Source organism: Nothobranchius furzeri, chromosome 2 (assembly GCF_043380555.1).
Source record: "Nothobranchius furzeri strain GRZ-AD chromosome 2, NfurGRZ-RIMD1, whole genome shotgun sequence".
Taxonomy (NCBI): Eukaryota; Metazoa; Chordata; class Actinopteri; order Cyprinodontiformes; family Nothobranchiidae; genus Nothobranchius; species Nothobranchius furzeri.
Genome location: NC_091742.1, coordinates 72,568,094 through 72,594,391, shown reverse-complemented (window position 1 = coordinate 72,594,391; position 26,298 = coordinate 72,568,094). Strand labels below are relative to the sequence as shown.

At 41.1% G+C, this 26,298-nt stretch overlaps 1 protein-coding gene across 6 annotated transcripts in view; it reads left to right on the top strand.

Annotated features, from left to right (window-relative positions):
* Positions 1-26,226, top strand: part of LOC107376893 (protein phosphatase 3 catalytic subunit alpha) — a 152,430-nt gene extending 126,204 nt beyond the window's left edge. For 2 of the 6 annotated variants that reach the window (XM_070547887.1, XM_054747546.2), the window contains exons 9-14: positions 6,157-6,282; positions 8,907-8,978; positions 12,551-12,635; positions 14,597-14,694; positions 18,579-18,608; positions 24,537-26,226. In XM_070547887.1, the coding sequence (XP_070403988.1) occupies positions 6,157-6,282; positions 8,907-8,978; positions 12,551-12,635; positions 14,597-14,694; positions 18,579-18,608; positions 24,537-24,736 (611 nt within the window). In that variant the 3' untranslated portion in view covers positions 24,737-26,226. The other 4 variants (XM_054747545.2, XM_054747547.2, XM_070547890.1 and 1 more) reach the window with 4 other exon arrangements.
* Positions 26,227-26,298: the final 72 nt, after the last annotated feature.

Genomic DNA, 26,298 nt, shown 5'->3' with positions numbered 1-26,298 from the left:
GCAGAGCTCTGGACAGTTTCTGCATGGAGTGTATTTTCTCTGGATGACTTAATAAAGGGCCAGTGAAGTACATCAGGTTTACTTCAAATAAAAAAACAGTTTTGCATTTTTTCTGTTTTTTTTTTATTTATTTATTGATGATGTATGATAGTGTACAATAGTGTGTGATTGTTCACATTATTTTTACAAGTATATATTTAAATGTATTATGTCAAATTACCATTAGGATTACAAATTTGATTTGATTTGAAGATTCTGTAGCTTCACGGGAGCAAATTTCCCAAGATTCACCACAAGAACCATAGTTAATGTTAGTCCACTCTGAATCCCTATGGAAACCGGATTGCATCAGTTCCTTAGTCCAGTGTTTCCCAACCTTGGTCCTTAGGGCATCTTTACACAAACATCTTGGGGATCCTCAAGATTTTTATTTATTTATTTATTTATTTGTCCTGGAACTATTCCATGATGACTCATGATCTGCAACTTTAAATTCATTTCTTCTGGTTTGTTTTGTTGCTTTTCTTTAGACTGGTTTGCTTTTTGAGATCTTTTAGCCTACTTGATGTTGTGAGACAGGTTCAGTCTGAGAGCTTTTATTCAATTTAACCATAGTGCAGTCCCTTTTTCTAGTCAGAAGATACCTGTAATGGTGTAATACTTGTTTACAGAGCTCTACTTTAACTGTTCATGGCCTTGATTCAGCCCCTCCTTTCCATGAAGAAGAAGAAGAAAGTATCATTTCTATAGCGCCTCTCAAGATAAAAATCACGAGGCGCTTCACAAAAACAAAAAATGTAAAAGTATAAAAAAGAATTTAGAAAATGGTTAAAAATATTTTGAAATGAGCAAAAAATAGACAATTTTGATTAAAAAAAATGTTAAGAAAGAGAGAGAGTGAATAGGAAAGAGAGAAATCAGTGGATCCTGAGGAAGGTGGAATAGGTGGGGAGAGCAGAATAAAGAGAGAGTGGTGAAGAAGGTCATACAAAAGCCAGCTTGAACAAGTGAGTCTTCAGCTGCTTTTTAAAGGAGTCCACTGAGTCCACTGATCTCAGGCTCAGGGGGAGAGAGTTCCAGAGTCTGGGGGCCACCGCAGCAAATGATCTGTCACCTTTGGTCTTTAGCCTGCTGCTGCACAACCAGTAGGCTTTGATCACTGGACCTCAGGGACCTGCTGGGGGTGTAGGGACTAAGAAGATCACCAATGTAAGAAGGTGCTTGTCCATGTAAGGCCCTATAGACCAGAACCAGGATCTTGAAATGAACCCTGAAGTTGACTGGCAGCCAGTGAAGCTGGAGGAGAAGCGGGGTGATGTGGGTGTGTTTGGAGGACTTGGTCAGAATCCGAGCACAGGCATTCTGAACCACCTGTAGACGGTTCAGGGAGGTTCTGCTCAGACACGTGAAAAGAGAGTTACAGTAGTCTAAGCGTGAGGAGATGAAGGTGTGGAGAACTGTCTCAAGTTCAGAGCGGGACAGAATGGGACTCAGCTTAGCAATTTTCCTGAGATGAAAGAAGGGAGAGAGAACAAGAGAACCATCCAGGTTCTTAGATCATCTAGAAGCTGAGTCCTGAACGTAATCAAGGCTTTTGAAAACATCCCAAGTGAAACTTTATTCCAGAGGAATTGGAGACAGACGTTGGGGCAGCATTTAGCATTGGGAAAAGACGGGGGAATCTCCCAGTGGTCTCAAAGCAGACGCTTGTTACCAGGGAAACCGGCTAGAGGCACTCCCTAATGAATAATTAATGAGCGGGTGTCACCTTACAAGGAGTGTGAGTGTGAGTGAGTGAGTGAGTGAGTGAGTGAGTGAGTGAGAGAGAGAGAGAGAGAGAGAGAGAGAGAGAGAGAGAGAGAGAGAGAGAGAGAGAGAGAGAGAGAGAGAGAGAGAGAGAGAGAGAGAGAGAGAGAGAGAGAGAGAGAGAGAGAGAGAGAGAGAGAGAGAGAGAGAGAGAGAGAGAGAGAGAGAGAGAGAGAGAGAGAGAGAGAGAGAGAGAGAGAGAGAGAGAGAGAGAGAGAGAGAGAGAGAGAGAGAGAGAGAGAGAGAACGCTTGGAGCCAGCGTACCTGCAGCAGGAGAGCCCTCTGGTGGCTGTGGTTTAAGGAGGTGAGACGGAACCCTGTGGAGTGAAAAATGAAAAAAGAAGGATGTTGAAATCGCCTTTTCTCAGTAATCCCTTCTAAAAAGAGTGTGCACCCCCCTGTTCCGTTACAAGGAATGTGGTTTGAAGGAGCGACAGCAGGGGAGCTGACCTTCTCCCCCGCTCCACTGCTTTTTCCCTCTGGGCTTCCATGGCTACGTTCAGTCAAATGATGTTTCTGCAGTATGTAATGTTTATGCAACGGCTGCCCACGTGTGCTCCTGCATTTATGCACGCCAACGCACACAATTACACACCAACACACGGTTACACACCCACATCTTCATTTGAGAGAACTACTTTGGAGTAATCAATGCTTTTTTTTCTTTTTTTTTTACATTTTGGGAGTTTCTGGATGTTCCAGGGGAGACGTTTTGGGTTTGTGTTGTCATTCCCTGCACAGAAGTAGGAAGTAGTTACCACACTCTGAACAACACAGTGAGGCTTAGCTAAAGTCTGGCCTGAGCCATGTTGCACCTGAGCTTCCAGTATGTTGCTACTGATCCCGGAGCAGGAAAGTCCCCCGTGGTGACCGGTGTTCTCTTTCCTCAGACTGGCCTTGTGCAGCGGAGAGGCTGTCCCTTCTATATTCAGCTCAGATATATTTATGTTTGCCTCTACGCCCATGTTCGCTCAGTGTCTTAATCATGGCTGAGGTCACATGAGGTCCACTATGGTCAGTGGTGCACAGAAATCCTCTTGAGGCAACTCCTAAACTACTGGTAAATATTTACTTCCTGGATAATCTTGGAATCCTGAAAAGTAGACTTAATCAAAGGTCCGTTGGTCCTTTTGAAGGTCTTTCAAGTCTTACAACTCAAGCTTAATTTTCAACCATTTATAGTAAAGATATTGAACATGTTTTTGTTCGTTTATTAAGACCAAAAAAGTCCCAAAGTTCTGATGAGAAACTTTAAACATTAAAAAAGTTACATGTTTGTTTTACATATGGAACTAACTGACAGAAAAAGATAAATATCTCTATTTATTTGTATTTGTTTGTTGATTGATTTATTCAAAATTTTTATGATGATTATTGTAATAATATTCCTTTTTTGTGTGTGTTTTTTAATAATTGTATTTATTACTGATATAAATTTATTATAATATATATTTTAAAGGAACCAGATAATGTTATTTTAAACAAATGGAGAGCAAAGGTAGGCACATTATTTACATCAGCCTACATTTATATCTAGAAATAAAACTCTTTGTTTCAGTGAAGCTCCGCCCACGCCCGCTCCGACAAAATGTGCCTCCAAAGCATCTTGGGGCGAGTCGGCTGCTGTCCATTGGTTAAGATGTCTGTCTGCTGTCTCAGTTTTGCCATGTGCTAACGTGGGTTCAAAGTCATTTATTTAGCCAGCTGAAGCAGATTTCATGTTTTTATAGCCTGACCTGCCAGATTCGTCCTCTGTCTAATTCTGCACAGAGAATGAGTCTAACAGGCAGAGAGGCACTTGAGGGGCGGGACTAGGCAGCTCAAAAATGACCAATCAGCAAAAGGACAGAAATCCCGGCTGTACCACACGACACAGTAGATTTCTAATTTTAGTTAAAAAAAAATTGTGTCTGGCAACGGTGCAAACATATTTTTTTTTTAGAAGAAATGCTTTTAGTGCTTCTACTTGTGGTTTTAAAGACAATTGAGTCATTTAGAACAGAGGAAAGAGTCGCAGCAAACTTCGCCGCTGTCTTCGTTGTTTATGCGAAACTGAGCGTCACTGTGTGTGACGTCCGCGACGCTGTAGTTTTTTTTTTTTTAGCTGTAGTACAAATGGAGTCTGGCGACAGCGCAAACATCTTTGTTAGAAGAAAGGCTTTTAACGCTTCTACATGTGGTTTTAAAGACATGTTCAAATCATTTAGAACAGTGGAAAGAGCCGCAGCGAACTCCACTTCAGTCACCATGTTTATGACAAACTCGGCGTTGTGGTGTGTGACGTACGCTACTCAGCGCTGATTGGCTCGGTTCGAATTCTCAGGGGGTGGGGTTATTTGAATAGGAGAGTTCCCAGACCCTTTCTCTGTGCAGAATTAAACAGAGGACGAGTCTGGCAGGCCAGGCTAATGTTTTTATGTTTTAGATTTTATTGATTAATTTCAGCAAAATATTTTGTGTTAAAGATCTTTGAATTTGGTCATTTCCAAGCAGCATTTTAGTTAATTTACTCAGCTCACCTCACATGGACTCACACTGGATAAATAAAGTAATTTAAAAAACAGATTAGTCCTTATATTTTAAACAGTTTACCAATAAATGTTTGAAAACAATACCGGCAAGTGTAGCTAAAAAAGAAGATAAAAGGTTACTGATAAAAGGTTACTGCTTAGACCAGCATGTGAACTTGCACAAAACTGCATGCCAGCCCAGCGCAAGACTAGACTACGAAGTCTGTTACATGACAGCAGTCGTCTAAGCCCCATATCCTGGGCTGATCAGAGGGTGCAGGTTTCAGATCAGAGACCAGCTTCCAGGAGAGGTGCAGGGTCTAATGACGAGATTAGTTTCCATTGACGCCTCACAGGATTTTTCATAAATGCAGCCAAAAATGGGTTTGGGGTATTTTTTTCATGAGGAAATGATATCACAAGCTCCAAAAAGTAGATTTTACATTATATGGCCCCTTTAAATCTTATTTTCTGCTAATTTATTTTATTCTTAATCAATTTTAGAATGATTTTGTGATGATCAGGCACTTTAAATATTAAATGCAGATTGTTTTGTTTCAATTTCCTCTTCTGCCTTCTAGGTGGAATACATTACTTCCTGTTCTCCCTATAATAACAAATAGACTATTCTTCAAGAAGCTGCAGACTATGCAGCTCATTCTTGTGTTGTCAGGTCCAAACATCACACATCAAAATACATTTTCTACTTATTTGCTTGAAAACAGAGGCGTGCATTGAGGAGTTTACCTTTCATTTGGCATTCAGGTTCAACTAATCAGAATCATGCCTATAACGATCAGTTAGTCTGGAAATGGGAGTGAGTGTGGAGACGACTGCTTTTTCCCTTTTCTGCCATTGTTTGACTGCTAATTATGCAAAGGCCTCTGAACAGGGTTATAAACATACAGAAGATAACCTTTTAAAACAGGAAGTAAAAGGAAAAACAAATAAGGTATTAGGGGAAGTCCTGTTGGTGTTTCTTCCTTCCCTGAATTTTTGTTGGAATATTCTAGCATCTATGAAAAATCTAATATCTTATTTTGAATTTTTTATTCTATTTCAATGTTGATTTCTGCCCCCCCCCCCCCCCCCCCCCCCCCAAACACACACACACACACGTATTTGTATCCTTGTGTGGATCCTCAATTGACTTCCATTCATTTTAGTGACTCCACTATGCCTAACCCATACGCTAACCAGTGCTGTTCTATTCGTAACTCTAACCTAAACCAAGAGTTAATTCACACCATGCTTCGAAAACCAAGTTTTAGGGTGTTTAGCACTGTGTGGACTTGCCAGATGTCCACACATTACAGGTTAAAAATCTAAATTTGTCCACTTAAATATATAAAGACAAGTACACATGCCCACATACACGGCCTTGTTGTTACATAGTCATTAAAACACTTAAAGATCTGGGCAGATAATATGAAGCTTAAAAAATTAATTTGTTAATTTAATTCAACAACCTAATTAAACCTTATTTTTTATACTTTTTTCACAACTCATGTTGTGATTTTTGCACATGAATTATTTCTGTCAGAGTGAGAGATTGGCAGAAAGAGTGTTAAAAGATCTGATATTTTTTTTTATTTTTGTTTTTTTTGGTGGTTGGGTCATCAGCAGAGGTTTGATTGACAAAAGCTTGAGCTGCATCCAGACACACGCTCAATGTGGGTGACAGATCTGGTCGCTTCACACCTTTTTTTCCTCATTAAATAAAGTCCTTTAATAATATTTTAGTCAAGTTCCCACAGAACACCTTGAGATAACAAATCAGTATTTACTTACTAAATAACCGGTTTATTGTATGATGATTTCATGTGTGTCCACCCACAGCGGCCGTGCTGAAGTATGAGAACAACGTGATGAACATCCGACAGTTCAATTGCTCACCTCACCCTTACTGGCTGCCCAACTTCATGGATGTGTTCACCTGGTCTTTGCCCTTTGTTGGTGAGAAAGGTGAGTATGCAAACACGTAGTAGTGATAATAATAATTATAATGATCTGTGTCTGGGTGGTAATATTTGTGCATGCGTGCGTTTGTTCATTAGCCATATCTTTCATGAACTACTAGCTTTATTTTAACGAAAGTCTGAGATCACAGTCCTTAAATGTGTATCTACAATTGAGCAACATTGTCCATCTGTCATATAAACCACTTTGTCCTTAGTAATGTCATGGGAGGTGGTTATTGGGAAAGAGGCATGTGACACACTGGTCAGGTCTCCAATCCATCACAGGGACTGGCACACAGCCTGTCACACACTCACTCACACTTAGAGACAATTTAGGGTCACTAGTCAACCTAACACAGGGGTCGGCAACCTTTCCCCATCAAAGAGCCATTATTACCCATTTCCCACAGTAAAGAAAACACTGGGAGCCGCAGCGTTGTGGGCGGGGCCTACCCTCTGACAGCAGAGAGCTGCTTTAACCGATCACAACAGGTGACAGCAACCAATACCAGTCGCTCATGTACCTCAAAGTTATCTTTCAACAGAAGATAATTAATAAAACAGTTTGTTTAAAATTGATCCAAAAGTTGTAGCCCGTCTGTGCTACAATATTTTGATTTTTTCACCCTGCTAGTGGTTTTAATAGTTGAGTAGGTGACGCTTTTTGAGGCATCACACATAACTGTTCAGAATACAAATCCAGGCTCTGTCTCGTTGGACTGTTGTAATTCAACTTTGTACTGAACTAAACTTTGTATTAAACATTGTTGAAAAGGTAAGAAAAGGCAATTAGTTTTTTTTTTCCTCGTTTACACTGACTGAGATAACGGCGCAGTGTGGTGGCTCGGGTGTTCATCAGGTTTAATGTTTCTGTTTGCAACAATCTTCACTAGAAGGTAAAACGGTTAAATGCCAGGGTTCGCACTGACCCGATGTTTCCCGTATTTATTTTGACGGAGAAATCTCAAGCCTGCAGATGCGCTGTGTATGGGAAGTATGAGTGGGTGTCTGGGGTGCATTTTTGTAAGTCTTAGGTTGTATGTGTATGTGTGAGCATGAGGGAGGGAGTGTGTGACTGTGTTTGTGTATGACTGTATATGTCAGGTGGGGCCTTTGACTCCTCCCCTCTCCTGGAACTTCTTTTGCTGCTACACATCTTCGCCTACCCTCTCCCGTCACACTTGGTGTGGAGTGTGGTGTCTTGGTCTGCCCGAGTGTTCACGGCTCCCGGGTCAGGGGGTTTAAGATTTTTAGCATCTAATCCCGGCAGCTGCCTGATGGGATCTGGGTCCCTGGGCTTTGTTGGGTCCCCGGCGGGGCTGGTCGCCCCTGGATCCCGGGTCGCTGGGTTCCGGGCTCGGCTGGCTTGGGGTTGGGAGGCTGCGGGCGGGCCTGTGGGCTCCCCGCTGATATCCCCCAGGACTCTGCCGGCTGCTGGTTTTGGCCCCCCGGGGCAATCCTCTACGCCTCTTGAGGGGGGCAGGGGCATTTCTGGTCGCAGTCTCCCTGGGGTCCCTGTGCTCTGGGGCAGCTCCTGACTCTCTGAGACTTGGAGCTCCTTCCAACTCCTAGGCATCTTTGGGGGGCAGATCTCTGGCTCCTCACTCTCTCTATTGGACGCTCCTATAGAGAAACATTACATATACAAGCGTGAGTACGCACACAGGTGCTCACATGGTGCTCTCACAAGTATGGACTTGGGCACGTTCAACACACGTCGGCTGTGGTTGGCACTTAATGCACTGTTATTTAATATCGTGATTGTTCAGTAAAACTGTTGATTTTATATTTCCTCATCAGGTTGACGCAGTGATAGCTTGCTCCTGTTCTATTGCTGTGTCCCTTTTCTTTTTTTTCTCTCCTTATGCATGTCTAGAAGCAGACTCTTGTTCATCATTGATTGTTTTTGTGGACCCCCCCCTTCCTTTTGTCTCTTCTTTTCTCTTTCACCTCTGTCTCCATGTCTGGTCGGAATTACAAGCATTCAAAAAACAATAACAATAAAGTTTTAAGTGTCAGGCGTGACATTAAAAGCAGAAGCTTTGATGCTCCACCTGAGAGTAAATCTGTAAGGCGTGTTGCCAGCATTCAGACATTAATTCTGTTTGTTTCACAGCCAGACAGGACACGGTAAAAAAAAAAAGAAAAGACAATTTGTACTTGCTAAGTCAGGGTTCACTTATTTTGGGTCAATTATAATTTTGCATGCAGTTCAAGTCTGCAATTTATTGTAAGGCTTTGCAATTCTGATATTTTGTGCTATTGTAATCACATTTGATTGGTGAGACGTGGTAGCTTTGCTAGAAGTTAGGGTTAGGCGGAAATTACGACTGTCTTTGAGACCGTCTCTGCATGCAATTGGGCAGCAGTAGGACCAAATAGCAATGTGATGTAATGTCATAGCAAAGAAAATTTGTCAACAGGTCAGTCCGCCATACACCATCGAAGGACTCGAGTACTTCTATCTAGTAATAAATACAGGAAAAAAAAAAAAAAAAGAAAGAAATTATTCATCTTTGCTCACTTTATCCTGATTGTGTGTGTGTGTGTGTGTGTGTGTGTGTTTGTTTTAATTTTGATGATTTTTATGTATCAAAATAAAATTCCATTTTTTTTCTTTCTGTGCAGTGACAGAGATGCTTGTGAACGTTCTGAGCATTTGTTCCAACGATGAGCTGACGACTGATGAAGAGCTGGACGGTGAGTCCTCCAGTTGGGTGTAGTTCCCTTTAGCTCCACTAGAGCGAGACCTCCTTCCATTTAGTTATTTGAACACTAAGGTCCTTTGAACAACAGACATTAAACTTTAAATAATTTAACTTTATCCCAAATTTAAAACCTCTTACAAGACTCAGGTAGAGTAAGAGTACGTCTGAAGATGTTTCATGTTTTCATTATTGTACGACAGAGACAGGTTTGATTACAGAGGTTTATCTAAGTATGATGGTTGGTGTTCCTCTTGCTGGCAAACAGGAAATGATCTCACTGGTCCTTCCTCCTCCTCACACAGTTTGTCTCTTTCACACGTGTGGGGCGAGGTTTTTAACCCTCTCAGGCTCAAAATAAGTTTTGATAAAAGGACGAACAACTAAGTCCTTCAGGGTTACTTCTGAGTTAAAAAATGCTCATGAAATACGTATGTGGAGTAACCAGGTAGGTTGGTCTTAACGTTGCAAATCTGCCTCCAGAGGGTTAAACACTAAATGTTTCTTCATCAAACATTGACACAATGGTGCGATTTGGTGTGTCAGTAGGATGAAATGTTCAGGTTTTGACTTTTCTATTATGTCAAAATACAATTCCAGTTAAATTAAAGTTGTTTCAGACATTTAGGATCAGATAAGAAACAGACTAATCCTCATCTCCTATTACAAGTCGTCCCCTCATCAGCTCAGTCTCTGCTGTGTGTTTACTATCTGCTGCTTTTCTACTTCCCTTTTTGCCACCATCACTACTGGTTTGACTATTTAAATTAGCTCGGGCTGCACCACATAGTAACTAGTGTTGTAATATCTAGAAACTGCATAAATCACAGTCAGAAAGTCATAGATTCTGATGCCCGAGTGTTGAGTGGTGTGAGAAACATGAGGCTAGTGGAGGATTAGAGAATGGGTGAAAGTGTGGGTTTACTGCTGGTACCGTGCAGCTCTAGTTTTGACTCTTGACCTTTGAGTAGTTTCATAATTTCCTTTCCTGACTCACCACATCCTTTCCCTCATCATCTCTGATAATCCATTGCTCTTTACCTGCTATTGTTGCCATGGTTTCCAGTTACATTGATCTTTCAAGCCTTGCTACATTTTCACTTCTTTCTTTGATCTTCTCTATCTCTCTTCCTCTATGCTGTGATATTCTCACTCCTCTGGTTTACTCATTTAATTTCTACGTTTTTATGTTTTCCAGAGTTTTATGCTCAAGGCATTGCTTTCCTTTACTTTTGTTGTGCTTCTTCTTTTTTCCACCTTCTTTCTTCCACGTCATCTCTCATTCTCCAGCCATCCACTGATCTCTCTGTCCTTTCTCTTTGTCTTCTCTTCTGGGGGTGTTTCATGAGAAGGACAGCTAATATATCCCCCCAAAAAAGGTACAAACACTAATGTGTGCAGCTACAATTAGACTTCTGCTTGCCTTCTGCCTTTTTCAAGTCTGCAAACTAACATCACTGTTAAAACTGATTCTCTAACACTTCTGAAACTGTGTACTGTGTCAGTACTGCTACGGTAACTCCAAATGTTAAATTTCCTTGTAGAAATGCGTGCTTCTATCCCAAGACCTTACACGATCCAGTGTTTCTCAGTTTATGTCTGAGTTAGTGCCATCTTTGTGTTTGCTAAGGTCGATTAGCTGCAGGAGCCATCTTGAAAGTCGTTGACTTAGCTGCAGAGTTTTGCTTCAAACTGACACACACATATGAAGAGTTGCAAGCTTTTAAATGGTAGCGAGAGCTTTGTTTATGCTAGCTAGTTTACAAATCACTCCCCTGATCCCTTCTAATGGGGGTTATTAGGGTCTCTGATGTCCAGCAATCTGCTTACATCTTAAGGATAAGGGGCAGTCGTCTGAGGACAGGAATGTCCGTGTTTTGGACAGTGAAGATTGTTGATTTGAAAGACGGGTCTTTACCAAAAGAAAAAGACCAACATTATAAATGCAGTTTCTTTGGAAATGGCCCTGTGAGATACGTACATACATAGGCAAAAACATTATGGCCTGCCAGTAAAGATAACTCTCAATAATTCTCATAAGGAAAGGTTAAATTAGATTATCTCAGACTTTTTCTTATTTAAGGACCCTTCCATCACCAAGCTTTACATCACTTTACTCCATCTCCATCATTCATTCTTTTTGCATTTTTCAAGCTCATTCCCAAGAGGATGTGAAACTGTTTTTTGCTTTTCCAGTGCAGAGAGTTTAGAGCAGAAGTGTCCAACCCTAGTCATCTAGAGGCCCTGTCCTGTATATTTTAGGTTTCTTTACTCCAAAACACTTGATTTGAATCAGTAGGTGATTAACTGGCTTCTCCAGAGCTTGAAGACCTGCTGAACAGGTTTTTCACACACACTCACCCCTCTCATCGGCCACGTACACCTGAACCGGAAACCCACATTGCCAGAGGAAACAAGGGAGCGCAAAACACCATTCTTCATTTTTTTAGGTCCAAACGTCTTTTATTGTCCCAGACTTCAAATTGTGGTTTTCTTTTTGGGACTGACTCCAAATGAAACCAATTAGTAAAAATTAAATTTAAACAGAGGTCTTGTTGTTAAACACGTTTATACTCAAAGAAAACTTGGAGCTGCACTGCAAATTTTTACTAAATATATTCACTTGGAGTCGATCTGATCATTTAGGTCACCAAGCAGAATTGGGATCACTACTGAATGGTTTTAAGGACTTTTTACTCACAATGCTAGTTGGATTCATTCACTTACTGTGTTTTATGCTAAAGCTAAAGCTAAAGGAGACCAGCCTGGTCAAGAGAATGACTGGGCTGGTTAAAAGTTGTTTTTGTCCCACTTATTTAACACTGGGAAATATGTCAGCAGACAAAATTTTAATTTTAGGTGAAATATCCCTTTAAGGACAGTTATTGTCCACCACCTAGTTATTCCACATCTAAGAAACGTTTTTCAGAAAAGTCGCTGACGATTTGGGGAACTACTGCTGCCCACAGGCTTGGCATCAACTATCAGTGTGCCCCACAATGCACTTGATTCTTTGCTGAAAACAAGGTGATTTGGATCAAAGTTTTTTCCTAGATGGGATTGGGGGGGGTACTAAAACCCAGCTACATGTGTACATTGCCCAGAACGTAATGGATAGTGGTCCTCAAGGACCAGGGTTGGACACCACTGGTTGTGGGATGGCATGTGATTGATCAAACATGTTGATGGGACAAGTTTGGACAATGTCCTTTCCAGATGATCTCCACTAACAGTATCAACTGTCTGAGTAATATCTGGGTACAATCAGACGCTAAAGTTAAAGAGGTGTAACAGAGATGTGTTGGCATGGATGTACCAACTGCTGAGAAGCTCTCAGATGAAGTGACGTGTTTTTGATGGAAAGGTTTTCTGTAATCTGTAATTTGAACCTCCAATAACAACATTGTGTTTTTATTGTGTAAGAACTAATGGTCAACACAATCTGATGGCAATTAGATGCTGAAACGAGCTTCCAGTCATTTAGCACTCATACACTATAACAGTATATATTTATCTAGTGATGAACTTGAGTTGAGTGTGATGGTTTCTGACCTCTGACCCCTTTAGGTGCCACAGCCTCTGCTCGTAAAGAAGTAATCCGTAACAAGATCCGTGCCATTGGGAAGATGGCCAGGGTATTCTCAGTGCTCAGGTAATGTAAAACATCTTCATTTACACTTTTTTTTTCTGTTGGCACCAAACACTAAAATAAGTGCCACAGACCAGTGGCATGTGACACCCGTTAAAATGCACCCCTGTTATTTTAATTTTGACCCTCTTTTGTGTCCTGTTTTATTTTTACACACAGTTTTGTTACAATAAACTACTGAAAACACATTTTTTAATGCAATTTGACTCCCTGTTTGCACCTCCAGGCTCCCGTAGGAGTTTTTCTCGCTATGTTTGTTCTTTATTATGCTAGTGGATTTGGTCTAAGAAGTTTTAACCCTTCCACTATCCTAATGGGTGTGACCCTGCAAGGGAAGTTGACCATTGAGCAGGGTTGATGGCTTATCCCTTGGGTCCATGTGGCAGGGATGAGGAGTGAGCACCACCTCACCCCTGCCACATGGACCTCAAGGGATAAACCATCAATCCTGCTCAATGGTCAACTTTCCTCACGGGGTCACCCATGAAGACAGTGGGAGGGTTAAAAGTCTCGTTCTCTGAGTCACAGTGAAAATTAGCAGCCATGACCTCATTCACATGTCTCGGCTAGCATATGCTAACTGTTAGCATTAGCAACTCCACTTCATAACGGAACACATTGGAGCAAATGTTATTTTTGGAGATAAAAAAATCAATGTTGCATTTTTTACCCAAGAAGAAGAGCGAATAAAGGCAGCTGAAAAGTCACATTGCTGTTAGCCAATCAGAAGCTAGATGGTTGCATATCATGACTATTAATTAGTGACCCCTTATTTACACCGGATGTGAAATGTGCTACGCAGCAATTAGCTACCGTTATATTGGATGAGTTCACTTCCGCCGGCAGCAAAGTGTAACCTTTTGGACGCGTCCCAGAAGCGAAGGAACCCTATCATTTTGTTTCAAGTCTATTTTTTACTCACTACGCTTCAAAAACACGTCAAGCTCCCCAGCTTAGAATGAGCCAGACAGAAAGTCAAACACAAAAGCAGTATGAAACATCCATAAATTTTCAAACTAAAAGTCACGTGCAGGTAAAAGTCGTCATTTCCTGGTAAAACCCCAATAGCTGAGGTAAACAGACCAGAAAATAAGCCACAGGCATTTTTGCATGCAGCCATCTTCCTCCTTGGTTGTTATTGTGTGGACTTTTGAAACCATGTGTGGTGTTGCAATTCTCCTGTGATTTTGTGACTTTGCGGGAGCAGTGGCGTAGAACGCTTCACTCCCGTTTCACATCTGAAACACTTCCGGTTGGGAATGAGCTTGTGGGTAAAACGCCTCTAATATATTATGCGCCGCTTTCAGGTCCAGAGGAAAGAAGGGGTAAGATTCCAAATCCAAGTTGTTTTTTGCCAGCATGGCTGGGACCTGTAAATCTGTTCGTATAGTCTTATTTAAATGGGAATCCTGTATATTTTGGGTTTGACGTGACCAGAAAACCTAATTCAAAGTAAAACGTATTGGTGAGAAAAGATTTCCTAACTGTGATCCTACTATAATGGTATGGGAAACAGGTGAGGTGAACATGTGTCAAATTATAGAGCGTTTCTATTTCAGCCGTCGTTTTAAGGAATATTCCAGAGTCTTAAACTGCTGCAGAGCTGAAGGATTATGATCACATCCAGCTTTCAAGGCCAGGTTTGGACCGTGCTTCCCTGCAGTAATGGTTGAGAAAATTAGTTGAGGTGTTTTGTTATGCCGCTGTCAACATCAGTTATGAGGAGGAAAGCTACTAAACAAAGGCGGCGTTTTCCTGTCGTAAATCTGCTGCTGCTCTCTGAGCTCTAAGCTAACCTTTACCTTTAAACCTGTCAGAGCATTTAGAGTAAAAACAGTAGATTAAATAAGTGTGTGTGTGTGTGTGCGCGCGTGCGTGCGTGCGTGTGTGTGTGTGTGTGTGTGTGTGTGTGTGTGTGTGTGTGTGTGTGTGTGTGTGTGTGTGTGTGTGTGTGTGTGTTACAGAGAGGAGAGTGAGAGTGTGTTGACGCTGAAGGGACTGACCCCGACAGGCATGCTACCAAGCGGAGTGTTGTCCGGCGGCAAAGAGAAGCTTCAGAATGGTAAGATCACACACACCCCCAACCCCCATCCTGTCTCCCCCTCCCTCCAGGATGGTCCAAACTTCACACACACACACACGCACACACACAAGCACGCACGCACTCACACAAACACACACACACACACACACACACACACACACACACACACACACACACACACACACACAGTATCCTCAGTGTCTGATGTGATGCTTTTTAGATTTCCCCATCAATGCTAAACACACTTAGCAGATTTCCTTCATCCTCCTTGTCTTCTTGACTGTGTCCTCTCTTCTCTTATCGTCCTGCTTGTGTTTTCCAGTCTCTGTTTGCTGAAATCCACTGGGTTTTTATCTCAAATGTCTTTTTCTTTCTCCTCTCTTTCTAGAAACTGCAGGTATAATCGATTGTTGTGCAAGTATTCTCTTTTATCTTTTTATTTAGCCACAGTAAATCGTTTTCTTTTTTTGTGTGATTATTTTTTTATCGTTCAGCTCACCCTCTTGATTCCAAAAACTCCCTGAGTGAGTTTGACAAGCTGCTGCAGACCTTTCCAGGAGCATTTCACGTCTGGTTTGCCATCTTATCTGATTTAGGAAGCTGGTTGTGAAAACTAGAAGTCCAGATCCAGTTCTTCTCACGGTTCTTGAACAACATCAGCTTCCATTTTCCAGGGTATACATCACATGCCTCTTCATGCTTGACTTCTTAGATCAATCAACAATAAAAGTTTCAAACATTATGATTACATTTTGAACATTTATTTTTTCTTAAATTTGCTTCTTAGGCAGTCAAACTTCCTGGTTAGGGACGCTTAACTTTAATTATTAAGTTTAGTTTATTTACTGTGTTTCAAACACTCTTTTATTAATCCAGTTAAGTGAAAGCAGCTCTGTGCACTGTTCTGACTCTCTTTACCTACAATAATTAAAAACCAGGGTATCTGCAGGGTCTTAAACTATTCAAATTTGATCAATTGATTTAAGGAAACTTAAGACCCTTAGAAAGTACTATATTGGTGAAGTCTTAAATTTTGTTATTATTGAAATACATGAATGAAAAGCAGGAGAGCTGGTTTATTAAGTGCAAAAAAAGGGGAAAAAAACGTCTCTACACCTTATGTGTCTCTGTCAGAGTAGCCCTACACATTTAAAAGCTTGAGCTGTCTCATGTGTACCCTGGAACCTTGGTCCTGATGTTTTTAGACCCTGTGAGCAGAGAGAGGAACGATAATGTCTCTTTAGGTACGCGTCTTGAGTGGCAGGTTAACACCTTTAGATGATGCACTGGCCAGCAGCCAGTCTGATATGACAGGTAAAACTCTGCACCTTTGGGGAAACAAATGAAAACAGTTCAAATAAAGCAACCTTCCCCCTTTAAATACAGCAGCATGGTTTGTATGTCTGTTGAACCCCTGATCTTTCCCAGGAGCTTTAGCGCATCTGTACAAATCTTTTGTCCCTCGTCTGACATTACGTTTCTTCAAGATTGTTGCTAATAAAATGGATTTGTTCTTAACTCGGTTTAACTCCAGTGAAAGTAGAAGGAGGCTGAGATTACTGCTGCAACTTTAGTGGAATCAGATTTCTCCTTTTGTTTTAACAAACATCAGTGTGTTTTCTCCGTGACGTAGTCTCCATCTGCCACACCGTTCAAAGTCTCAGGTGTTTCTGTTGTGGTGACCCCCCTCTCATCGTGGCCATGTATCATGTGGTCCTCTGTATCGTCACGACAACTGAGTTTTTGTGTGAAGCTGGTTTTCTGGAGGTTGTTTGTGTGTCTAGAATCTCCAGGGTTTTGGTAAGTGTGAAAGGTCTCCCTCCCCCGCCCCAGAAATCAGCCAAAGTAAGGCGGCACTTTTGATATGTTTAATATCAAAAGATGCTTAACGTGCAAGATTGATGTCGCACACAGCAGTAACCGTGTTCCATGTGTCCACAGTGCTGGTGGTTTACATTGAGTAGAAGTTTTGAAAACCCACATTTTCCAAAACCATATTGTTCCTCATTTATTCCTTTTCCAGCTTTGCTTTCATCACAGATGCTTTTAAACAGTTTTTTCTACCATTATTGTGTCAGATTTGCTATAAATGTTGATTCATCTCACATTCGCTCTCTTGTTAGACTTAAAGAACAGAACTGCAGCCCTCTCCACTAGGAATGAAGCAGTTACTTGGTTTAATGGTTACTGTGGCAACATCTTCTATAGCTGCACAAATTGACCATAAAATTATATTCTGTGCATATATAAGTACTTCAGTGGAAAAGGAAAAATACATGTTTAAGGTTTTTTAAATGATGTAAAATTTTAAGTCCGCTCATAAAAAGTCAACAGTCTAAATGACTGTTGACTGTTGACAGACTTTAATAAATCACATTAAATATATACTCCTACTATTTATTAAAGAAATATATACTAACAACTAGGGATGTAAGGAAATATTGATATGGTGAAATATTGCGATATTTTGTGTTATGATATTGAATAGATCATTAAAAGCAGTGTATCATTTTTTATTGAGAATTTACACGCAAACATTTATGTATTTTTCTTGTGAGGTGCAGCTCAAACTCTAGGTGGCGGCAGTTCTTACTGGCTTCATTCTGGTGGAACAACAGAATGTGTCTTGGAAGTGTTTGGCCTGAGTTTCCCATTAATTTATTTCTTAAAAATTACCAAACTCTTCTGACATTTAGTATCATCTATAGGGAGCCTATGTCACACCCATCTACTTTGGGACCATGGGTTCCCGGAAGAAGGAAAAAATGAATGCAAGTCAGTGGGGCTAAAAATGCTATTTTCTAACCCGTTTGTTATGTGCCATGGATTTTACATATGATGTCTGGGAATTTTAAAGACATTCTGATGCCAAGAAAGAGCTTATTTTGAATAGGGGCAAAAGTTATAATAGGTTTTGTGTGAATAGATGTCCAGTACTACAAATGCACATTACCAAGTTGACGTCATCGAACCAGACACGGACCACCATAAATCTGGCCATGTGGTAAGTAGCAGCTACGCTAGGGGAGGGGAGGGTATGGTCTGTAGCGAAGGCATAAATGCGACGTACCGACGCCAAAGCTGTAGTCATAGGAATTACAAACTTTTACAAGCTGATAAATCTCAAAGTACGTGACCGGCGTGCTCGAAACACCCATCATCACTTTTCATTTAAATTGCAGTACAACATATGTGTGATCCAGGGCCTAAGGCAAAGGGGATTAGAAAATAGCATTTTTAGCCCCGTTGAATTGCATTTATTTTTTTGTTCTTCCGGGGACCCATGAGCTGACCGGAAAGGGAGGAGACTTAGGCTCCCTATATATCGTATTATCTCCCCTGTATTGTGACACAAATATCATGCTTGCTTAGTATGAGGATTGCTGTAATGACTCTGACACTAGTCAGTGACTCGATGCGATCTGCTGGGTTCCTTAAATAGGAAACTTTATACTGATTGGCTTAAGGAGCTGAACTGTATGGGAATGTTTACTTTGTGAAGTGCCTTGAGATGACTCTTGTCATGATTTGGCGCTATAGAAATAAACTAATTGAATTGAACTGAAATGGTATCACCAGATTCTTGCCTATAAAACCCAGTAATATTGCTGGTTCATAGAAGTAACTTTACCATGAGCATCTCAGTAGTAATCCTGATAAATCTCAGTAATCATGACAGTTTAAAACCGCTTCATCCCTACACTCTGAGAGGTTTGCTGCCACGACATCTCTTTTCCTTTCTTTTGCTAACATCCTCCTTTTCTTTTTGTCCATAAAATGTGGAGATGACCTTTTTGTTGTGGGTATTGGCTATCTCTTGCTGCTCACTGACTTGGGACCGAATAAACTCCTCTTGCTCACTTCTCTCATTCATTTTGCAACCCCCCTCTTCTTCTCTTCAGCTACTATTGAAGCTATTGAGGCTGATGAAGGTAAATGGGTTTGGCTGCCCTCTTCTGTTGCTGTTCACAGCAATAGACAGGGCGGGGGGGCTGGGATTTATTTTTATTTTCCATCCATCTTGCTGGTGCTTGAATAGAGTGTGTTTGGGCTAACAAAATGTGGCGTAGTAGTAACAGAAAACAGATGTAGAATATCTTGTGGTTGCACGTTTTAAAGGGGAACGCGTTTCATAGCACAGACTTCATCACATGGGGTCACGCTGTGATTTCTGAGTGAGTTCAAAGCAAAAGCCATCTAGCTCTCCAAAAACTAAAATAAGCCCCATGATTTACATTTGAAAGGAACAGCTTAAGTTAAAGTGTTTTAATTTATTTATGCAGATTAACAATAAAAGCTGTCAAGAAGGATTTTGCACTTGAAGAACACACATTCACACTCACGCGATGTGGGAGGTGTAAATACAAGAGGTACCACTGGGTCGTCTGGCACCTGTACAGAACCTTCCCAGAGGAGCTGGCTGGGATGCAGACTATCCTTAAAGCCCCTGAAAACCTTGTTGCTGTTGTTTAATTTTGTGATCAACACTGGAGGTGTTCAAGACGAACATTTGAAAAACCAACTCCTACTTCAAGCAACAAGCAGCATGGGCCAAAAGTTTGAGAAGCCGCTCTAAAGGAAAATCAGTGAAGTAGATTAGTTTTCTGGGCTTTTAGAATATGAGGAAGGAACTCTGATAAGACGGTGAGTGATTCCAACCCTGGACCTCCCTGGCTAGTCCTTGTGCTGTTCTCACACAACACCATGAAGTCTTGCTATGAGAGCCCAAACTGTTACTTCCCCTTTGAAACAACTCAAGCAGTTGTGTATTGTTGTTGCTGTTCCTTAAATTCCTTTAAATCTGAATCCAGTTCTCCATTTGGAGAGAAACAAATTAGACTCTCCCAAAAAAAAGTTTATTTCCCATCCCCTTTTCCTTTTGGCGCAAGAACAACCTCAACTGCAAGCTAAATAGTAGTATGCTAGCTGCTATTTACGTTAAACTGTCCGGTGTGTCCTCCTCCACCACTCAGAGGGAGGACAGTCCACTGTAGTGTCCTGACTCTTCTTTGCACCCCCTCCCCTCTCTCTCCCTCTCTCTCTCTCTCTCTCCCTCCCCCCATCCCTCTTCATGTTCTCTGTGGCCCTGCTGTGTCGTGTTCCTTCCTGTGAGCTGCTAATAACCTGTGTCTGACTTGTGATATGCAGCAACACAACTAACTATACTACCCATCATGCTCCTCCCTCCTCCTCTCAAAACGTTGCTTCACCTTTTTTCATCTTAGCACAAAAAAAATGGCCATTAAAGCAGAAATCCGGATTTATTTTCTCAGAGGATACCATCTAGTGGCAGAAAACATGTAATACATCTTAAACCGCTCTCCTTACTTTCGTGATTACTGCTGGAAGCAGTGTTTTTCATTCATGAATGCGTACCTCTAGCTTTGTGATTGGCATTTGTACGTAAGTGTATGTCTGTGCTATTGGCTATTGTTAAGCAGCACTCATTCAAATTGCATGGGGCTCTATGGAATAGCTGCGGGCTTAGCAAAAACAAATGCACTGCCTACATTATATCACAGTACGGTGTAAGACTTTTACGGATTCCGTAAAAAAAAGCATACATAATTCTATCCCAGAAATACAGACAGACCCTAATAAAAGTTAAAAAAAATTATCTTTTTTTTTTTTGCTCTGCAGGTCAGTCTAACCACACACCATAGGAGCCTCTGCAGGTCTAACATTGGTCTGAGTAATATCGTGTTATGCCAGTCTCAGCCCTCTATCGGTTTGAAGGGCCTATCACAGCATTTTATTGGTTTGTAGGGTGGGATGATGCAACAAAGCATACCAAATATGATGCTGGTGTTCCGATGATCCGTGCTACTCGTCGTTATGAGCTACTTTGGGGAAACGCGCATGCGTAGACTGATTACTATGTCACAGGCTGTTCACCTGAAGAGACACGCTACCTCTGGAAGTTGACTGCTTGTTGTATGTTTACCTGTCAGTTAGCCTGTAAATGGCTTGTAGACTATCGTTATTATACTGTAAACAAGAAATTTCTTCCTTTGTTTACTGTCATTTGCGAAATCACGACAAACACTGTATATTGTTGCTAATAATTAAACTACAGTTTTGTATTTTTGAGTGATATCACCTATTTCAAATAAAACTTGCTTAATAAGCATATTACTATACAGGTGCTGGCCAGTAAATTAGAATATCATCAAAAGGTTGAAAATATTTCAGTAATTCCATTCAAAACGTGAAACTTGTACATTATATTCATGCAATGCACACAGACCAATGTATTTCCAATGTTCATTACATTTAAATTTGATATTCATAAGTGACAACTAATGAAAACTCCAAATTTGGTATCTCAAAAAATTAGAATATTCTGAAAAGGCTGAATATAGAAGACACCTGCTGCCACTCTAATCAGCTGATTTACTCAAAACACCTGCAAAGGCCTTTAAAAGGTCCCTCAGTCTTGTTTTGAAGGCACCACAATCATGGGGAAGACTTCTGACTTAACAGCTGTCCAAAAGACAATCATTGACACCTTGCACAAGGAGGGCAAGACACAAAAGGTGATTGCTAAAGAAGCTGGCTGTTCGCAGAGCTCTGTGTCCAAGCACATTAACAGACAGGCGAAGGGACGGAAAAAATGTGGTAGAAAAAAGTGTACAAGCTCTAGGGATAACCGCACCCTGCAGAGAATTGTGACGATAAACCCATTCAAAAATGTGGGGGAGATCCACAAAGAGTGGACTGCAGCTGGAGTCAGCGCTTCAAGAACCACCACGAGGAGACTCATGAAAGACATGGGATTCAGGTGTCGCATTCCGTGTGTCAAGCCACTCTTGAACAAGAAACAGCGCAAGAAGCGTCTCGCCTGGGCCAAGGACAAAAAGGACTGGACTGATGCTGAGTGGTCCAAAGTTATGTTTTCTGATGAAAGCAAGTTCTGCATTTCCTTTGGAAATCAAGGACCCAGAGTCTGGAGGAAGAGCGGAGAAGCACAGAATCCACGTTGCATGAGGTCCAGTGTAAAGTTTCCACCGTCAGTGATGGTGTGGGGTGCCATGTCATCTGCCGGTGTTGGCCCACTCTGTTTCCTGAGGTCCAGGGTCAATGCAGCCGTCTACCAGGAAGTTTTAGAGCACTTCATGCTTCCTGCTGCTGACCAACTTTATGGGGATGCAGACTTCACCTTTCAACAGGACCTGGCACCTGCACACAGTGCCAAAACCACCAGCACCTGGTTCAAGGACCATGGTATCCCTGTCCTTGATTGGCCAGCAAACTCGCCTGACCTTAACCCCATAGAAAATCTATGGGGTATTGTGAAGCGGAGGATGCAATACGCTAGACCCAACAATGCAGAGGAGCTGAAGACGACTATCAGAGCAACCTGGGCTCTCATAACACCTGAGCAGTGCCACAGACTGATCGAGTCCATGCCACGCCGCATTACTGCAGTTATTGAGGCAAAAGGAGCCCCGACTAAGTATTGAGTGCTATACATGCACATTCTTTTCATGTTCATTATTTTCAGTTGGCCAACATTAGAGAAACAAACATTTTTTCATTGGCCTTTAGAATATTCTAATTTTCTGAGATACCAGATTTGATGTTTTCATTGGTTGTCACCTATAAATATCAAAATTAAACGTAATAAACATCGGAAATACATTGGTCTGTGTGCATTGCATGAATATAATGTACAAGTTTCACGTTTTGAATGGAATTACTGAAATATTTTCAACCTTTTGATGATATTCTAATTTACTGGCCAGCACCTGTACTATAAACACTAGCAAAATTGTCGTAACATGCTGCGTTAGGAATATTTGACGAGTAAGCACGGATAGTCAGAAAAGTGGCACATTCTTTGATAGTGTATGGCGGAATAACACAGCAATGAGTATGTCAAGTTTGTTGCACAATAGCATGCGGAGAGTGTTTAAAAGACATTCGTAGATCCAACGCCATGACTGAGATCTGTCTATGGTTTGTTGCCAGACAATATCCACATATATAGGATGGCTTGTCAGGCTATCATAATTCCTGAAAAGTGGAAACTCCGGATTGCTGCTTTAAGGGTATTTGTGAAGTAGAAGTAACTAAACTCAATCAAACCCTAAAATGGGAATACATCCCATTGCGTATTCAGTCCGATCCTTTAAACTCCAACTTGCGGTGACTAACGATACTCTTACTTAAATGCTAAGTCAAGATTGCTGCATGCTCTGAGCAGACAGAACAAGTGGTTAGCACCCAGTGTTTCTGTGAGCTCAGTCTCCACGTGGTTCTTCTCTTGTGGACGTGAACGTCTCAGTGAGCTCCACTCTTCTGTCCTTGTCTCTTGTTTTTTCTACCATTCTCCTCCTTCCTTATTTTATCATTTGGAGCTGTGATGTGAATGGGCCGTCTTGATGTCTGGGGTCTCCAGGCGTTCCTCTTTAAATATCAGAAATGCATCCCCTTCAGAGTGTGGTATTATTGGATGCCTTTGACAGATGGACTTTCTAAAACATTGATTGGTGGTGAAGTGAAAGCCTGTTGACCCTGATGCCAGCAGCCCCTTTTATAGAGTTAGAGGGATTATTTAATCCTTTTGTCTGTCCTGCTGTAAACTTGGATAAATGGTTCTTAATGGGTCATCCTCTTGTTAGAAGATACTTGTTCATCTTAAATTAACCATTTAAAATGATCAAGGTTGTACAATATGGGATTCAGCAACACATGTAAGCACTTGTGTCCATGGCCTGAGAGCGTTCAGCAAAGGAAATGTGTCTACCTATATTTCCTTGGGAGAAGAAAGTTTTGTGGGTTGATGATTTCTTTAGGCTAGTGTTACAGCAGCTGCATTAATCTGTCCAGGTTTGTTCTCATTAATCCACCAACGAAGAACGCCAAGCACATCTGGGTTATTTTAGGCCCTGTTCGCACTACTCCTGTTATACAAAAACGCTTTGCTCTGTTTCAGCCTCTGCTTCATATACAAACTCACTTTTCTGGGGGAATAATTTATATTTAAAAGATTCTTCTAATCAGGAACTTTTTTAGAACTGTGCTGAATTCAGGGTTCCTACTCTGTCTCAAACATGTCTGGATTTTCAACATAAGATCTGGAATTATACCTATGCTTTAATTTGTCCTATCCATATCTACTGCCCTGTGGTGGAGGATCTACAGGTGGCAAGGGCCAATTTTATTTCTTTAATACTGTTATATTGTTATAGAATTACATAAAAAGAAAAAGATTATCATTATAAATTTGTATTTTAACATTAGACTATGAATAGTGCCATTATATTTCATACTTTATAAGGTTAAAATAATATAGATTTTAGGTGGTTTTCTGTGACTAAATGACACATAATACAGTGCTGAACCTGTCAGGAACCATTTGGTAACAGATAATCAACCTTTTGCTGGTTCATTTTGGGAATTCAGATGTGAATGTTCTGGTATTATGCTCAAAAACTAGCTTCTTTCTCATGGAAAATAATATTTATTTGACAGTCGTTATGAAGCTTAACTGTTCAGGCTTTCAGAAACTGACATCGGAGCAGCTGGTTGGCTTCAGCATCCAATAACACAACCAAAAGAACATTATTCAGAAGACACTAAAGGTGTTTGATAACATCCTCACCCTGGCTCAGGTAAACCTTGATATCCAGAAAACGTAAGCGAATGAGCCATCAGGAAATGAAAACTGCTTTTATGGTGTCATTAGCTATATGTAGTTGATGTGGATGTTTGTTAGAACCTCATTTGCAGAAGGAGGTTTGTCTTTCAGAAACAGAGAAAAATAAACATCTGGAGTAGTGCATACGGGGCCTTATCACCAGTACCCTCCCTTCTCAAACCTGACCTCACTTCTGTTTTTCCGCCTTTCTCAACAGCCATCAAAGGCTTCTCGCCTCAGCACAAGATCACGAGCTTCGAGGAAGCCAAGGGCCTGGACCGCATCAACGAGAGGATGCCTCCGCGGCGGGATGCCTTGCCAATGGATGCCAGCCTCAACTCGTTCAACAAGGCGCTGTCGTCGGAGACCAACGGCACGGACGCCAAGGGCAGCACCAGTGGTGGCGGCATCCAGTGAAGATCGGCGGTGGCGGCAGGGCTGCCTGGTCCCCACCCCATCATGGCTTGCCACAGGAAAGGGGCAAGGGCTGAAGTGTGGATGAGGGGGGAGGGGGGCATCTCACATGTTAGTCTTTGGAAATGCCTTTAAGATCTTAGTTCCTTGTCCAATCTAAGTAGTTGCCAGGCCCTGTTTTTGACCGGCTCGAGCTCTAAATAGGTCTGACAGTGCCCCACCCCATAGTACGTCACAGCTCTCTCTCCCTTTCTCGCTCCCACTCTCTCTCTCTCTGTCTCCCTCTCTCCTAACAGACCCTCCCTCATTGACGCCCAAACGGAAACTCCTTACTAACTCTTGTACGTTTACAGATACGCAGCACTAAAAGGATCATGTTTTTAACATAAAAGGGTGTACAAACTAAATAAGGACTATTTATTGATGATGACTTTGTTTTATTTTGTTACTCTTATGAAATAGGTCTGACGTTACTTAGGCAGTCTTAAAGAGAATGTTGTGGAAATGCCAAATAATGGAAGGTTTTATGGTTTTGTACATATTCTGCTTACCTCAGGTTCCTTTGGTGTGTGCTTTGGCCTGATTTATTTCTGTATAATGGTTAAATAACTCGCTGATGAATACCTATTTTCTTGAGTTTCATAACTGGAATTTACACTTCCCTATCTATCATTTGCAAATATGTTTATTTTTTGTCTCTTTTGAGAAATGGGGAGGGGGGGTAGATTTATTGTGGCTTGCTGGAATTGAGTGTTAATTTTTCTCTTTTTAAGTATTGCGAACAAAGTAAAAATAGAGAAGCTATATTGTGTAAAAAAATAAGAGTATAATAAAGTGTCTGCCTATGCATGTTTTATAAAAATCAAAGAAACGAGAACATCTGAATACCTTTTGGCTGTGGAGCCCTGTTTTGAGATATATTGCGCTTTAGTGAACATATACTGGAAACTTGCATACTTTCAATTAACACCATGATGCTCTATGCCTTCAACTCCTTTTGTAATTGAAGCATTTATTGATCTAAGAGGGATGACGACTCATGTTTTTAACCTGCGCTTGTAAGTGCACACAGTCCAGTTTAAGCATGTTTGACAATTCTTGTGAGGTGTGTGGTTACACGTGGAACTCCAAAATGCATGACTAGCTGTTTGTGTCATATACCAGGTGAATACGTTTTTGTTTTGTAAATGTGCCACAGAAAAGTGTAATTTGATTCCTATTATTATTATTATTATTATTATTATTATCATCATTTGGAACTCTGATTTGTATATCAGTTACAGGTTTGATACTGCTCAATACTTTAAGATGAAACAAGAGAAAAATACTTAGGTCTTTTTTAAGAACTGCTTTAAGTGCCCAAGTAATTCACTACACGACATGAAGCCTTGCTTTTGTAATTTAACTTCAAACCTGTTGGCAGATGAGGCATGCACTTGCAACTATGAGAAGTATTTTATATAACTGTTCAATAAAAATGTGCATGAATTTCATCTTGAATTGAACCTGCTTGTGTGTGTGTGTGTGTGTGTGTGTGTGTGTGTGTGTGTGTGTGTGTGTGTGTG